The 14,575-nt window shown below is 38.1% G+C and overlaps 1 protein-coding gene across 1 annotated transcript; it reads left to right on the top strand.

Moving 5' to 3' along the window:
• The first annotated feature begins 88 nt into the window (after positions 1-88).
• On the top strand, positions 89-8,580 carry LOC117333225 (derlin-2-like). Its single transcript, XM_033892410.1, has 6 exons — positions 89-315; positions 683-748; positions 1,112-1,279; positions 2,714-2,909; positions 7,866-7,956; positions 8,305-8,580. Exons 1-6 carry the CDS (start codon positions 223-225, stop codon positions 8,429-8,431), a joined length of 741 nt encoding a protein of 246 aa, XP_033748301.1. The 5' UTR covers positions 89-222; the 3' UTR covers positions 8,432-8,580.
• Positions 8,581-14,575: the final 5,995 nt, after the last annotated feature.

Raw genomic sequence — 14,575 nt, 5'->3', positions numbered from 1 at the left:
ATGAAAAATAAAAATGTACGCTTTGTCAATGTTTATGAGTACGAATTTATCGACTATCTAGTTAGATTTCTCTCTAGTTTCACTTCCGCAAACCTGCGCCTGCGCCATGGAATTGTAGAAATATCAACAAGATACACGTAGACTATTCAGAAACCGGACATACCTATCTGACTTCAAATCTATTATAGGACTCTGATATACCATAACATCACAACCATAAGAATGGCAGCACAGACTTTTCAACAGGAATATATGCAGATGCCTCCGGTTACGCGAGCGTACACAACGGCTTGCGTTTTGACGACAGTAGCAATTGTAAGAATAATTGAACACATTTTTTTTTCTCCAATGTATTATTTAATCAAAGTTTCTCTTCTCTACTAGTTGAACACAGCCATGTTTATGGACAGTAGTCTGCATTTGAGTAACAGATTCTACTTTGAGTAATAAAAAATATAAGTTACTCAATTGCGGGATAATTTGAAATAGAAAAATGAAGTTATTTATGTATTTGTAACGAAAAAGGCGTAATTCTCTAAATATTCTCACCGCTCTCAATTTTACAACAGTAATAAGATGTCAATGAGCTTGGTTATAAAATAATTTCTCAGTCATTTCTCTTCTGAATGAACGAGTGACTTAATATCAAATACATTTATACCATTATTATTTTGTTTTACAGCAACTAGATGTGATAACACCTTTCCAAATTTATTTTAATCCAGAGCTTATATATAAAAAATACCAGGTAAGCTGTTTGTTATACAAGTAATAATAACAGTGGAAAATTCATGATTTTCATAGAAGCACATGAGGTTTTCAGATGTAGCTAGATAAAGCCACTCTGGGGCAACTTAACCAGGACATATATCTGGATGGGTTTTAGTTAGAAATGTGATTGGTGACTAAAACTATAATATGTACCATTCATAATATAACTGTTAATGACATTTAATGAATAACTGTAGATTATGTCACACAGATGGTTTTCTCTTTAACTTGTTTTTAATTCAAAATGATGATGAGCATAATTATGTATATATACATTGTACTTTGTATTGTACTCTTTCTGTGTTGTAATACTGTGCTGTATTTATATTTTATTTTTCAGGTATGGAGATTGATTACAAATTTTATGTACTTTGGACCAATAGGGTTTAATTTCTTATTTAATATGATATTTGCTTACCGCTATTGCCGCCTATTGGAGGAAGGATCATTTCGTAACCGTACAGCAGATTTCTTTTATATGATTTTGTTTGGAGCAGCTCTTATGATTGTATCCTTTACATATGTAGCTTAGTTTATTTGTTTTTATTTCCATGGTAAATGGGAGGAATTTAAGTTAATTATTTATTAAAGGAGTTGGGGAGGTTTTTATTATAAGCAAATACTAATTTTCAAAAACATGTACATTTATACATTTTGTTTTATTACCTATAATCCACATGTATGACAACCAGATTATATCAATTGAATTTTATGTTGAAAGTTTTAATGCATATATGATTTACCATTGTATCGAGATTATAATTACCTGCCTTGATTCGTTAAGGGTACAGAAAGTCCTTTCTTATAATTAAAAAGAAAAAAAAAACAGTTATCAGTTAGTCTAGAACAAAATCAAAAGGTTAACATTTGATTCCCTTAAGATATTGCAATGAGCTGGGAATGAACATACCAGTAGTTGGTTCATTGGGAACGGACCTGATGGATGCAGCATTTTTAGCCCACCATCATCAGATGGTGCGCATGCGCTATTCAAATTGCCCTGCTTCCGTGGTCCAGACGACTGTCTATAAACAATTCTTGTTATTGCTATTTCATATGCAGGTTCCCCTTGGTCTGTAGTTGTGCATATTGCATTTTGGGACCAATCGGAAAACAGCATGGCCGACAGGCAGTCATCTTGGAGTTTGACAATTGAAGTTTGTTATCGCTATTTCTCAGAAAGTGCTGAAGGGATCTTTCTCACATTTCATATGTAGGTTGCCCCTTGGTCTGTATGCATATTGCATTTTGGGACCAATCAGAAAACAACATGGCTGACAGGCAGCCATCTTGGATTTTGACAATTGATGTTTGTTATCTCTATTTCTCAGAAAGAACTGAATGGATCTTTCTGTAATTTCATATATAGGTTGCCCTTGGTTCCTAGTTATGCATATTTCATTTTGGGACCAGTCAGATAACAACATGGTCGACAGACAGCCATCTTGGATTTTGACAATTGAAGATTGTTATCGCCATTTCTCAGAAAGTACTGATAGGATCTATCTAAAATTTAATATGTAGGTTGCCCTTGGTCCCTAGTTATGCATATTGCATTTTGGAATCAATCTGAAAACAACACTATTTTACAGAAGGTACTGAAGGGATCTTTCTCAAATTTCATATGTATGTCCCCCTTGGTCCGTCGTATTGCATTTTGGGACCAATCTGAAAACAATATGGTCGACAGACAGCCATTATTGCTAAATCTCAAATTTCATATATAAGGTCCCCTTGTATGAAAAGTACTGGAAGGATGTTTTTCAATTTACACAGATAAGTAAGAGGAAGGGAAAAATAGAGAAAAGAGCAATCTGACATGGAACCTATAAAGATCATTCAATGGTGGGCGCCAAGATCCCTCTGGGATCTCTTTATTTTAAGTAAACATAGCATTTACCTTGATACTTATTACCAGTTCTGATCCTTAACTATTCACCAGATTGTTGGTGTGTTTGTGAATATAGTGTTTCTTGGCAGTGCGTTCACTATCATGTTGGTGTATGTGTGGAGTAGAAGGAACCCCTTCATTCGGATGAACTTTTTCGGTCTGATGACGTTCCACGCCCCGTACCTGCCATGGGTCCTACTTGGCTTTTCTGTCTTGCTGGGAAATTCTGTGCTTGTTGATCTTATGGGTAAGATGATAAAACAGCAAAAGAATTCTCAATTTTCAATCTAGTGGGTAGTATATTCTCTACTGGGAACTTAAATGGCCATGGAAACTGTACATGGCTCATATGTATCACTGATAATAATTGAGTTTAAAAAACAAATTACAAAAAAAAACCAAATTCATGTATATTTTTAGAAATAATTAACGATGATTCTTGTTAGCTCACCTGCCCGAAGGGCAAGTGAGCTTATGCCGTGGCGCGGCGTCCGTCGTCCGTCCGGCTGTCCGTCCGGCGTCAACTTTCCATTCAAGCAACTTCTTCTCAATAACCAAAAGGCCCAGAGACATAATATTGGGCCTGTAGCATGCTGGGGTGAAGGGCTACCAAGTTTGTTCAAATGAATAACGTTGACCTTCATTCAAGGTCACAGGGGTCAAAAAGGCTAAAATCTTTAAACAACTTCTTCTCAATAACCAAGAGTCCCAGGGAGTTGATATTGGGTCTGTAGCATGCTGGGGTGAAGGGCTACCAAGTTTGTTCAAATGAATGACCTTGACTTTCATTCAAGGTCACAGGAGTCAAATATGCTAAAAACAAATTAAACGACTTCTTCTAAATAGCCAAAAGACCCAGGGACTTGATATTGGGTCTGTAGCATGCTGGGGTGAAGGGCTACCAAGTTTGTTCAAATGAATGACCTTGACCTTCATTCAAGGTCACAGGAGTCAAAAAGGCGAAAATCTTTAAACGACTTCTTCTCAATAACCAACAGTTCCAGAGACCTAATATTTGGCCTGCAGCATGCTAGGGTGAAGGGCTCCCAAATTTGTTCAAATGAATGACCTTGACCTTCATTCAAGGTCACAGGAGTCAAAAAGGCTAAAATGTTTAAATGACTTCTTCTCAATAACCAACAGTTCCAGAGACCTAATATTTGGTCTGTAGCATGCTGGGGTAAAGGGCTACCAAGTTTGTTCAAATGAATGACCTTGACCTTCATTCAAGGTCGCAGGAGTCAAAAAGGCTAAAATCTTTAAACGACTTCTTCTCAATAACCAAGAGTCCCAGGGAGTTGATATTGAGTCTGTAGCATGCTGGGGTAAAGGGCTACCAAGTTTGTTCAAATGAATGACCTTGATCTTCATTCAAGGTCACAGGAGTCAAAAAGGCTAAAATCTTTAAACGACTTCTTCTCAATAACCAAGGGTCCCAGAGACCTAATATTTGGCCTGTAGCATGCTGGGGCAAAGGGCTCCCAAGTTTGTTCAAATGAATGACCTTGACCTTCATTCAAGGTCACAGGAGTCAAAAAGGCTAAAATCTTTAAACGACTTCTCCTCAATAACCAACAGTTCCAGAAACCTAATATTTGGCCTGCAGCATGCTAGGGTGAAGGGCTCCCAATTTTGTTCAAATGAATGACCTTGACCTTCATTCAAGGTCACAGGAGTCAAAAAGGCTAAAATCTTTAAACAACTTCTTCTCAATAACCAAGAGGCCCAGGGAGTTGATATTGGGTCTGTAGCATGCTGGGGTAAAGGGCTACCAAATTTGTTCAAATGAATGACCTTGACCTTCATTCAAGGTCACAGGAGTCAAAAAGGCTAAAATCTTTAAACGACTTCTTCTCAATAACCAAGAGTCCCAGAGACCTAATATTTGGCCTGTAGCATGCTGGGGCGAAGGGCTCCCAAGTTTGTTCAAATGAATGACCTTGACCTTCATTCAAGGTCACAGGAGTCAAAAAGGCTAAAATCTTTAAACAACTTCTTCTCAATAACCAAGAGTCCCAGGGAGTTGATATTGGGTCTGTAGCATGCTGGGGTAAAGGGCTACCAAGTTTGTTCAAATGAATGACCTTGACCTTCATTCAAGGTCACAGGAGTCAAAAAGGCTAAAATCTTTAAACGACTTCTTCTCAATAACCAACAGTTCCAGAGACCTAATATTTGGCCTGCAGCATGCTAGGGTGAAGGGCTCCCAAGTTTGTTCAAATGAATGACCTTGACCTTCATTCAAGGTCGCAGGAGTCAAAAAGGCTAAAATCTTTTAAACGACTTCTTCTCAATAACCAACAGTCCCAGAGACCTAATATTTGGCCTGTAGCATGCTTGGGTGAAGGGCTACCAAGTTTTTTCAAATGAATGACCCTGACTCACATTCAAGGTCATGTCGATCAAGTATGCTTAAATCTTTAAATGACTTTTAGTGAAAAGCCAAAGTGCAGAGAGACATTATATTGGTCCTGTAGCATGCTTTCAAATAACTGCAGGATCCATGTATGAAAAGATCACTGCATTGCAGGTGAGCGATTTGGGCCCATTGGGCCCTTGTATTGTTTCAGGATATACAACGAGGACGAGGATATTTTGCAATTAAATTAATAACGAAGGCCACAGGCCTGAGTTATTAATTAAAATTGCAAAATATCCGAGTCCAAGTTGTATATCCTGCAACAATACACGAGTCAAAGTTGATTATTTCTATTCTACCATGTACTGTTTAGTTCTGAGATCTAACTCTTTCTAATAGAAAAACGGCAAAGAAATCCGGGCAAACCTTGTAATTTATTTCTTGAGTATTGCATTATTTGTTGATGAAATATACATTTCTTTACAGGCACTACAGTACTACGATCAAGAACATCTATCATATGGCATTGATTTTGAAAATTTAAAAAAGGGATGAAAAAAAAACATGGCCTTCATAGGATTCGAACTCGCGTCGTGATAAAAAGTTATGAAGAGACTTACCCATTAGCCCACTCGGCTACAGTAACCGTATTAGCAATGGGTGAATATTAGATATATAAAATTGAAACAGCCGTGACTCACAAGCGTGTATTATTGACACGAGCGTGTATTATTGGAAAATGATACATGGTTTTAAACCAATTAAAACTGGCGTTGCATAGCAAACATGGTAGAATTACAGTTTTACATTTACATGTATTTATGGAAAATACTGTACCTGGTAGTTTATTAGCTCACCTGCCCGAAGGGCAAGTGAGCTTATGCCGTGGCGCGGTCGTCCGTCATCTACTTTTCCATTTCAACAACTTCTTCTCAATAACCAAAAGGCCCAGAGGGGTGAAGGGCTACCAAGTTTGTTCAAATTAATAAAGTTTACCTTCATTCAAGGTCAGAGGGGTCAAAAAGGCTAAAATCTTTAAACGACTTGTTCTCAATAACCAAGAGTCTCAGGCAGTTGATATTGGGGTGGTAGCATGCTGGGGTGAAGGGCTACCAAGTTGGTTCAAATGAATGACCTTGACCGTCATTCAAGGTCACAGGGATCAAATAGGCTGAAATCTTTAAACGACTTCTTCCCAATAGCAAAGAGTCCCAGGGAGTTGATATTGGGTCTGTAGCATGCTGGGGTGAAGGGCTCCCAAGTTTGTTCATATGAATGATCTTGACCTTCATTCAAGGTCACAGGGGTCAAAAAGGCTGAAATCTTTAAATTACTTCTTCCTACATTGTAATAGCAAAGAGTCCCAGGGAGTTGATATTGGGTCTGTAGCATGCTGGGATGAAGCGCTACCAAGTTTTGTTAAAATGAAAGACCTTGACCTTCATTCAAGGTCACAGGGATCAAATAGGCTGAAATCTTTAAATTATTTCTCAATAACCAAGAGTCCCAGGGAGTTGATATTGGGTCTGTAGCATGCTTGGGTGAAGTGCTACCAAGTTTGTTCAAATTAATGACCTTGAGCTTCATTCAAGGTCACAGGGGTCAAATAGGATGAAATCTTATAACAACTCCTTCTCAATAACGAAGAGCCCCAGGGAGTTGATATTGGGTCTGTAGCATGCTTGGGTGAAGTGCTACCAAATTTGTTAAAATGAATGACCTTGACCTTCATTCAAGGTCATAGTGATCAAATATGCTGAAATCTCTAAACGACTTCTTCTCAATAACTAAGAGTCCCAGGGAGTTGATATTGGGTCTGTAGCATGCTGGGATGAAGATCTACTTAGATTGTTCAAATGAATGACCTTGACATTTATTCAAGGTCACAGGGATCAAATAGGCTGAAATCTTAATATTACTTCTTCTTAATAACCAAGAGTCCCAGGGAGTTGATATTGGGTCTGTAGCATGCTGGGGTGAAGTGCTACCAAGTTTGTTCAAATGAATGACCTTGACCTCCATTCAAGGTTACAGGGGTCAAAAAGGCTAAAATCTTTAAACGACTTCTTCTCAATAACCGAGAGTCCCAGAGACCTAATATTTGGCCTGTAGCATGCTGGGGTGAAGGGCTCCCAAGTTTGTTCAAATGAATGACCTGTCCTTCATTCAAGGTCACATGGGTCAAAAAGGCTATAATCTAAGAACGACTTCTTCTCAATAACCAAGAGGCCCAGGGACTTGATATTGGACATGTAACATGCTGGGGTGAAAGTCTATGGAGTCTCTGAAACCTGATAGTAGGCAAATATTATGCTGGAATGGACTAGAAAATTTATTGATATGAAAAACCAAGCATACACTGATATTTGAATAAAGAGGTAATCAGCATAGTATGTGTAGAAATGACATCAATCAACTTCAAAGTTGGTGTAGAGCTAGGTGAGCGATACAGGCCAATTGGGCCTCTTGTTATGGTTACAGGTATTGTGTAACTTACCTGGTGTTTCTATGGTTACCGGTATGGTGTATGTTTGTGAAACGTACTTGGCGTTTCTATGGTTCCTGGTATTGTTTATGTTTGTGTAACTTACCTGGTGTTTCTATGGTTACACATATTGTGCAACTTACCTGGTGTTTCTATGGTTACAGGTATTGTGTAACTTACCTGGTGTTTCTATGGTTACAGGTATTGTATAACTTACCTGGTGTTTCTATTGTTACAGGTATTGTGTAACTTACCTGGTGTTTCTATGGTTACAGGTATTGTGTAACTTACCTGCTGTTTCTATGGTTACAGGTATTTTGTATGTTTGTGTAACTTACCTGCTGTTTCTATGGTTACAGGTATTGCTGTAGGACATGTATATTACTTCCTGGAGGATGTTTTCCCTCAACAGAGAGGAGGATTTAGATTATTAAAAACTCCAGCATTTTTGTAAGTGGAATACACAACATTTTAATTTCTATGTCATATACAAAATCTTCATGTACAATACATATCTATAATATTGTTCATAAATGAAATGTTGCCAGGGTATTGACTGACTAATGAAATGAAGTAAATCAAGTGTAATGATTAATACGGAAATAGCGCAATTCAAGGATATACATAATGATTGGCTCCTTAAATTACATAATTTCAGGGAATACATAATGATTCGCTACAGAAATTACATAATTCAATGATATGCGTAATGATTGGCTACCTAAACAATGGCATCACAAATCCTATATATTCTGAGATGGGTTTTTGATGCCTGTCTTTTCTAAATTTATATTTCAGAAAATATATTTTGGAAGGAGCACCTGATGACCCTAATTATAACCCTCTTCCAGAAGATCGGCCCGGTGGGTTCAACTGGGGGGAAGGACAGGCTGCTGGAAACAGAGATCAGCTCAATCAAGGGTAGCGATGATATCCACACGAGTCATTAAATTCGAGTCTCATGTTTTATTTCAGAAGCTTCTTGCAGTAACAAACAAAAACAGTTTTTCTAAGGGTAGATATTTTACCTGCATTGTTACATTACTGCTCCTACAATTATTATGATTAGAAGGACCGTTGAATAAACATGATTCACAGGCACTCGCCCTGCCTGTCAGTACATCCAATATACATGAGTTTATACCGCATACAGGCACATACCTTGTCTGTCAGTACATCCAATATACTTGGTGTAACACACAGGTACTCGCTTTGTTTGTCATTACACCCAATATACTGGGTGTGTCAGACACAGGTACTCGCCTTGTCTGTCAATACACCCAATATACTGGGTGTAACACACAGGTACTCGCTTTGTCTGTCAGTACATCCAATATACTGGGTGTAACACACAGGTACTCACTTTGTCTGTGAATACACCCAATATACTGGGCATGTCACACAGGTACTCGCCTTGTCTGTCAATACACCCAATATACTGGGTGTAACACACAGGTACTCGCTTTGTCTGTCAATACACCCAATATACTGGGTGTAACACACAAGTACTCGCTTTGTCTGTCAATACACCCAATATACTGGGTGTAACACACAAGTACTCGCTTTGTCTGTCAATACACCCAATATACTGGGTGTAACACACAGGTACTCGCTTTGTCTGTCAATACACCCAATATACTGGGTGTAACACACAGGTACTCGCTTTGTCTGTCAATACACCCAATATACTGGGTGTAACACACAGGTGCTCGCTTTGTCTGTCAATACACCCAATATACTGGGTGTAACACACAGGTACTCGCTTTGTCTGTCAATACACCCAATATACTGGGTGTAACACACAAGTACTCGCTTTGTCTGTCAATACACCCAATATACTGGGCGTGTCACACAGGTACTCACTTTGTCTGTGAATACACCCAATATACTGGGCATGTCACACAGGTACTCGCCTTGTCTGTCAATACACCCAATATACTGGGTGTAACACACAGGTACTCGCTTTGTCTGTCAATACACCCAATATACTGGGTGTAACACACAAGTACTCGCTTTGTCTGTCAATACACCCAATATACTGGGTGTAACACACAGGTGCTCGCTTTGTCTGTCAATACACCCAATATACTGGGTGTGTCAGACACAGGTACTCGCCTTGTCTGTCAATACACCCAATATACTGGGTGTGTCAGACACAGGTACTCGCCTTGTCTGTCAATACACCCAATATACTGGGTGTGTCAGACACAGGTGCTCGCTTTGTCTGTCAATACACCCAATATACTGGGTGTGTCAGACACAGGTGCTCGCTTTGTCTGTCAATACACCCAATATACTGGGTGTAACACACAAGTACTCGCTTTGTCTGTCAGTACATCCAATATACTGGGTGTAACACACAGGTACTCGCTTTGTCTGTCAATACACCCAATATACTGGGTGTAACACACAAGTACTCGCTTTGTCTGTCAATACACCCAATATACTGGGTGTAACACACAGGTGCTCGCTTTGTCTGTCAATACACCCAATATACTGGGTGTAACACACAGGTACTCGCTTTGTCTGTCAATACACCCAATATACTGGGTGTAACACACAGGTACTCACTTTGTCTGTCAATACACCCAATATACTGGGTGTAACACACAGGTGCTCGCTTTGTCTGTCAATACACCCAATATACTGGGTGTAACACACAGGTACTCGCTTTGTCTGTCAATACACCCAATATACTGGGTGTAACACACAGGTGCTCGCTTTGTCTGTCAATACACCCAATATACTGGGTGTAACACACAAGTACTCGCTTTGTCTGTCAATACACCCAATATACTGGGTGTAACACACAAGTACTCGCTTTGTCTGTCAATACACCCAATATACTGGGTGTAACACACAGGTACTCGCTTTGTCTGTCAATACACCCAATATACTGGGTGTAACACACAGGTACTCGCTTTGTCTGTCAATACACCCAATATACTGGGTGTAACACACAGGTGCTCGCTTTGTCTGTCAATACACCCAATATACTGGGTGTAACACACAAGTACTCGCTTTGTCTGTCAATACACCCAATATACTGGGTGTAACACACAAGTACTCGCTTTGTCTGTCAATACACCCAATATACTGGGTGTGCTACACACAAACACCTTGTCTGTCAATACACCCAATATACTGGGTGTAACACACAAGTACTCGCTTTGTCTGTCAATACACCCAATATACTGGGTGTAACACACAGGTACTCGCTTTGTCTGTCAATACACCCAATATACTGGGTGTGCTACACACAAACACCTTGTCTGTTAATACACTGAGTGTATTGACAGATGAGGCGAGTGCTTGTGATCAATAAACATTACATACAAAGCTGAATGTTGTATTGGTGATATAAATTCTGAGGGTAGTCATCACATTATACCCTTGGAGGATTGTTAACTACAGTCAGAGACCTATAATAGATTGTAATGTAACACACAGGGGCTTGGCACGATTTTCCAAATGATAGTCTATATATTTATGTATATACTATATACATAAATATATAGACTATCATTTGGAAAATCGTGCCAAGCCCCTGTGATGTAACATATAGTTATATAGGTCTTTGCTTGATATATAGAATGACATATGTACCATATTCCAGTATATTTCTACTGTTACTATTTCTAGAGATTTTATATTTACATTGTATATCTTTAGGACATTTCCGTTTGAGTTTCTAATTGTATAGTGAATTGACATTTTTGTCAAAATGTTAGAACTGAATGGTGTCAACTGTTACTAAAACAACTGTGAAATTGCTTTTGGAAAATATCATCTGGTGTAATATTAAAAATATATCATAAACTTTCCCTAAATGAAGGGAATTAAGTGTCTTCAACCATGTTTTGTAAATACCTAAAATCAGTGCAAAATAACAGACTAATCACTCTCACCTCACCTGATTAAAATTTACTTTCTTTGTGTAGTATTGATGTTCAGACAACTGAGGTTAAAGTGTTTTAAACCTGTTAACATTTATTTATACAATATTTTTGATAGGCTCTTTTTTGCATTTTTTTCTACTTTTTTGGTTATTTCTCTATAAGAAGAAATGACTATTTAATGATTATGAAATCTAGTTATAGTCGCTTTAAAGACTAAATTGTAACTTCACAGTTGGGAGTAACCATGGGTAATTTTATTTCCCTGGTGTCCACCTCAAAAGTTTTTTGGGGAAAGTTTTGAAATGCAAGGATGTAATTCCTAAATGATTACCTACTCAATTAACCTATTTTTATATGCCCATATGCATCTATAGGAGACTTGAGATCTAAGAGTGATTTGATGGCAATTTGTTTTTTAAATCAATTTCTTTTTTACCTAATTTTACCGTTATTTTGATTTCTTTCACGTCAAAGGATTGTACAAAGGACACATGATATTAGCACCATTCAAAACAAATTGACAGCTACATATGTAGAGCCAAAATGAATTAAACTGCACAATACAGCAGTTTCCTCTATAAACGGGCTCGTCGGTGATGCTAAGGGCCTAAAATGTTTATCATAGGAGCCAAATGACAACATCAAATTATAGGTTGAAAGAAATGTCGCTTTCGCTTTAAAACTTTAAGGCACTGGTATTAGTTATTGCAGTACTTCATCCTTCATTAATAAGTTCATCGTCTTGGTATGATGTGCTCACTTATTTTGAGTATAAATATGAGCTTAACTCATTTGGACAATTAGGCATTATTCCTGTTTTCATACAATATAAATGTATTCTTAGCTTTATTTTACTATACAACAATATTAATTAATGTTATGAGAAGATTGTGTAAATGAAGAAATTCTGTGCAATAAAACCATGAAAAAAAAGTTTTTGTCATGTGACTTTTGTAACACCAAATATTCCTTTGATGTTGATTACTTTTGAAGAGGAAGAGTTGTTTTTTCTTACTTTTTGTGTGATGCCCCATGCTCCATACCTCTAAACCAGAAACATTTCAGTAGTCATGCCAGATGTAGATAAAAGTCTGTCTAGCAGAACCAGTGAACGTCCTGCTATAAATGTAGTGAGTATGCAAATAAGATTCTGACTTGATGATGAAACCATAAAATAAACTAAAAATTGACTAAACAAGGGCAAAACATAAACAGATTTGTATGGATATTGCTGAAAAAAGTACTAGAATTAAAACCAGGTGATCTGAGAGAGTGTTCCGTTTCATCAACGACACCCACCATACAAATCTAGGTCAGTTTGATATTGTCACCATCTCAAATGAGAACTAGGGCGGTAAAAAGAGAACCACTAAGCATATATCTAAAAGCATCAAACATGTCTGACTTCATATTGCATAAGGAAATAAAATATTTGTAAACGATATCATGATGTTGACCTTAAATCTCCCATGATCTCCATCAACCTATATTTCCAATAACTGTTAATCTCTCGATCAGCAGTCAACATTTGTCAGAGAAGTCCTGAAAATGGAGCAAGCCCTTCCATATCAAATCAACAGGGATGTGTAAACACAAAATCTAGAAATGGAAAATTAACTATTCGGAAATTGAAATCATCATACCTACCGTACAGCTTTGTAAGATGTCTGTTGGTTATGTAAACTTTGTGTACTGTAGTGTTCAAAAAATTAATTTGTACTGGAAAGCATGAATTCCATTTCTATGGGCCCCTTCATCTTGATTCAGTTCTTGTCCCTTTATAACAAATCTAGATGGCTTCATTGTTTTCACCATTCCTTGAACAGGTTCCTCTTGCTGTCTATTACATAATCCTGTCAATGATCTTGTAAATCTATGTTTCCGCTTCCTCTCTGATCTGGTCATTTCTCCCCTTCTCAATTTTCCAGTATATTTCTGGTTTTTACAAAGTTGGACACCAAATCAACTCCCAGGCTTGTGTTTTATCATAATTGTACAAAAAGATTATTGCCATTTCATTTAACTCGCCTCATTCATTTAAGGTCCAAGGTGAACATATATTGTAATGTGTTCTTTCCTCTGTAGTTTGTTCAAATTGCTTTATTTTTAAATGCTGAATAGAATTACACCCTACTTCCTAAAACTTTGGAGATAGTCCTCATCCTGTGAGTTGTATCCTTGTGACATTGTACAACATATCACATAATATGGTATTGAAGATGCAAGGGCCCAATGGGCCCGAATCGCTCACCTGCTATCCAGTGATCCATTTCATAAATAAACATAATTAAGAACAGGTGGATCAGAGGCCATATTTAAGATCCAAGTCGTTTAAAGATTTCAGCCTACTTGATCCTTGTGACCTTGAATGAAGGTCAAGGTCATTTATTTGAACAAACTTTGTAGTACTTCACCCCAGCATGCAACAGACCCAATATCAACTCCCTGGGACTCTTGGTTATTGAGAAGAAGTCCTTTAAATATTTCAGCCCATTTTATCTCTGTGACCTTGAATGAAGGTCAAGGTCATTCATTTTAACAAAACTTGGTAGCACTTCACCCCAGCATGCTAAAGACCCAATATAAACTCCCTTGGCCTTTTGGTTATTGAGAAGAAGTCGTTTAAAGATTTCAGCCTATTGGATCCCTGTGACCTTGAATGAATGAAGGTCAAGGTCATTCATTTGAACTTGGTAGCCCTTCACCCCAGCATGCTACAGGCCCAATATCAAGTCCCTGTGCATCTTGGTCATTAAGGAGAAGTTGTTTGAAGATTATAGCCTATTTGACCCCTGTGACCTTGAATGAAAGTCAAGGTCATTCATTTGAACAAACTTGGTAGCCCTTCACCCCAGCATGCTACAGACCCAATATCAACTCCCTGGGACTCTTGGTTATTGAGAAGTCGTTTAAAGATTTTAGCCTTTTTGACCCTTGTGACCTTGAATGAAGGTCAAGGTCAACTTTATTCATTTGAACAAATTTGGTAGCTTCACCCCAGCATGCTACAGGCCCAATATTAGGTCTCTGGGCCTTTTGGTTATTGAGAAGAAGTTGCTTGAATGGAAAAGTTGACGCTGGACGGACGGACAGACGGACGGACAACGGACACCGCGCCACGAGCAGGTGAGCTAAAAAGTAATGGCCATGGGAGAACAATGACTTTGTAT

This window comes from Pecten maximus, chromosome 8, assembly GCF_902652985.1.
Source record: "Pecten maximus chromosome 8, xPecMax1.1, whole genome shotgun sequence".
NCBI lineage: Eukaryota > Metazoa > Mollusca > Bivalvia > Pectinida > Pectinidae > Pecten > Pecten maximus.
This window is presented reverse-complemented; position numbering and strand designations above follow the sequence as displayed.

Excerpts from the sequence above, each read along its gene's own strand:
- LOC117333225 (XM_033892410.1), top strand. The coding sequence starts at position 223 with ATGGCAGCACAGACTTTTCAACAGGAATATATGCAGATGCCTCCGGTT. Across the intron at positions 2,910-7,865 it reads TGTGCTTGTTGATCTTATGG|GTATTGCTGTAGGACATGTA; the intron begins GTAAGATGATAA and ends CTATGGTTACAG. Across the intron at positions 7,957-8,304 it reads TTAAAAACTCCAGCATTTTT|AAAATATATTTTGGAAGGAG; the intron begins GTAAGTGGAATA and ends TTTATATTTCAG.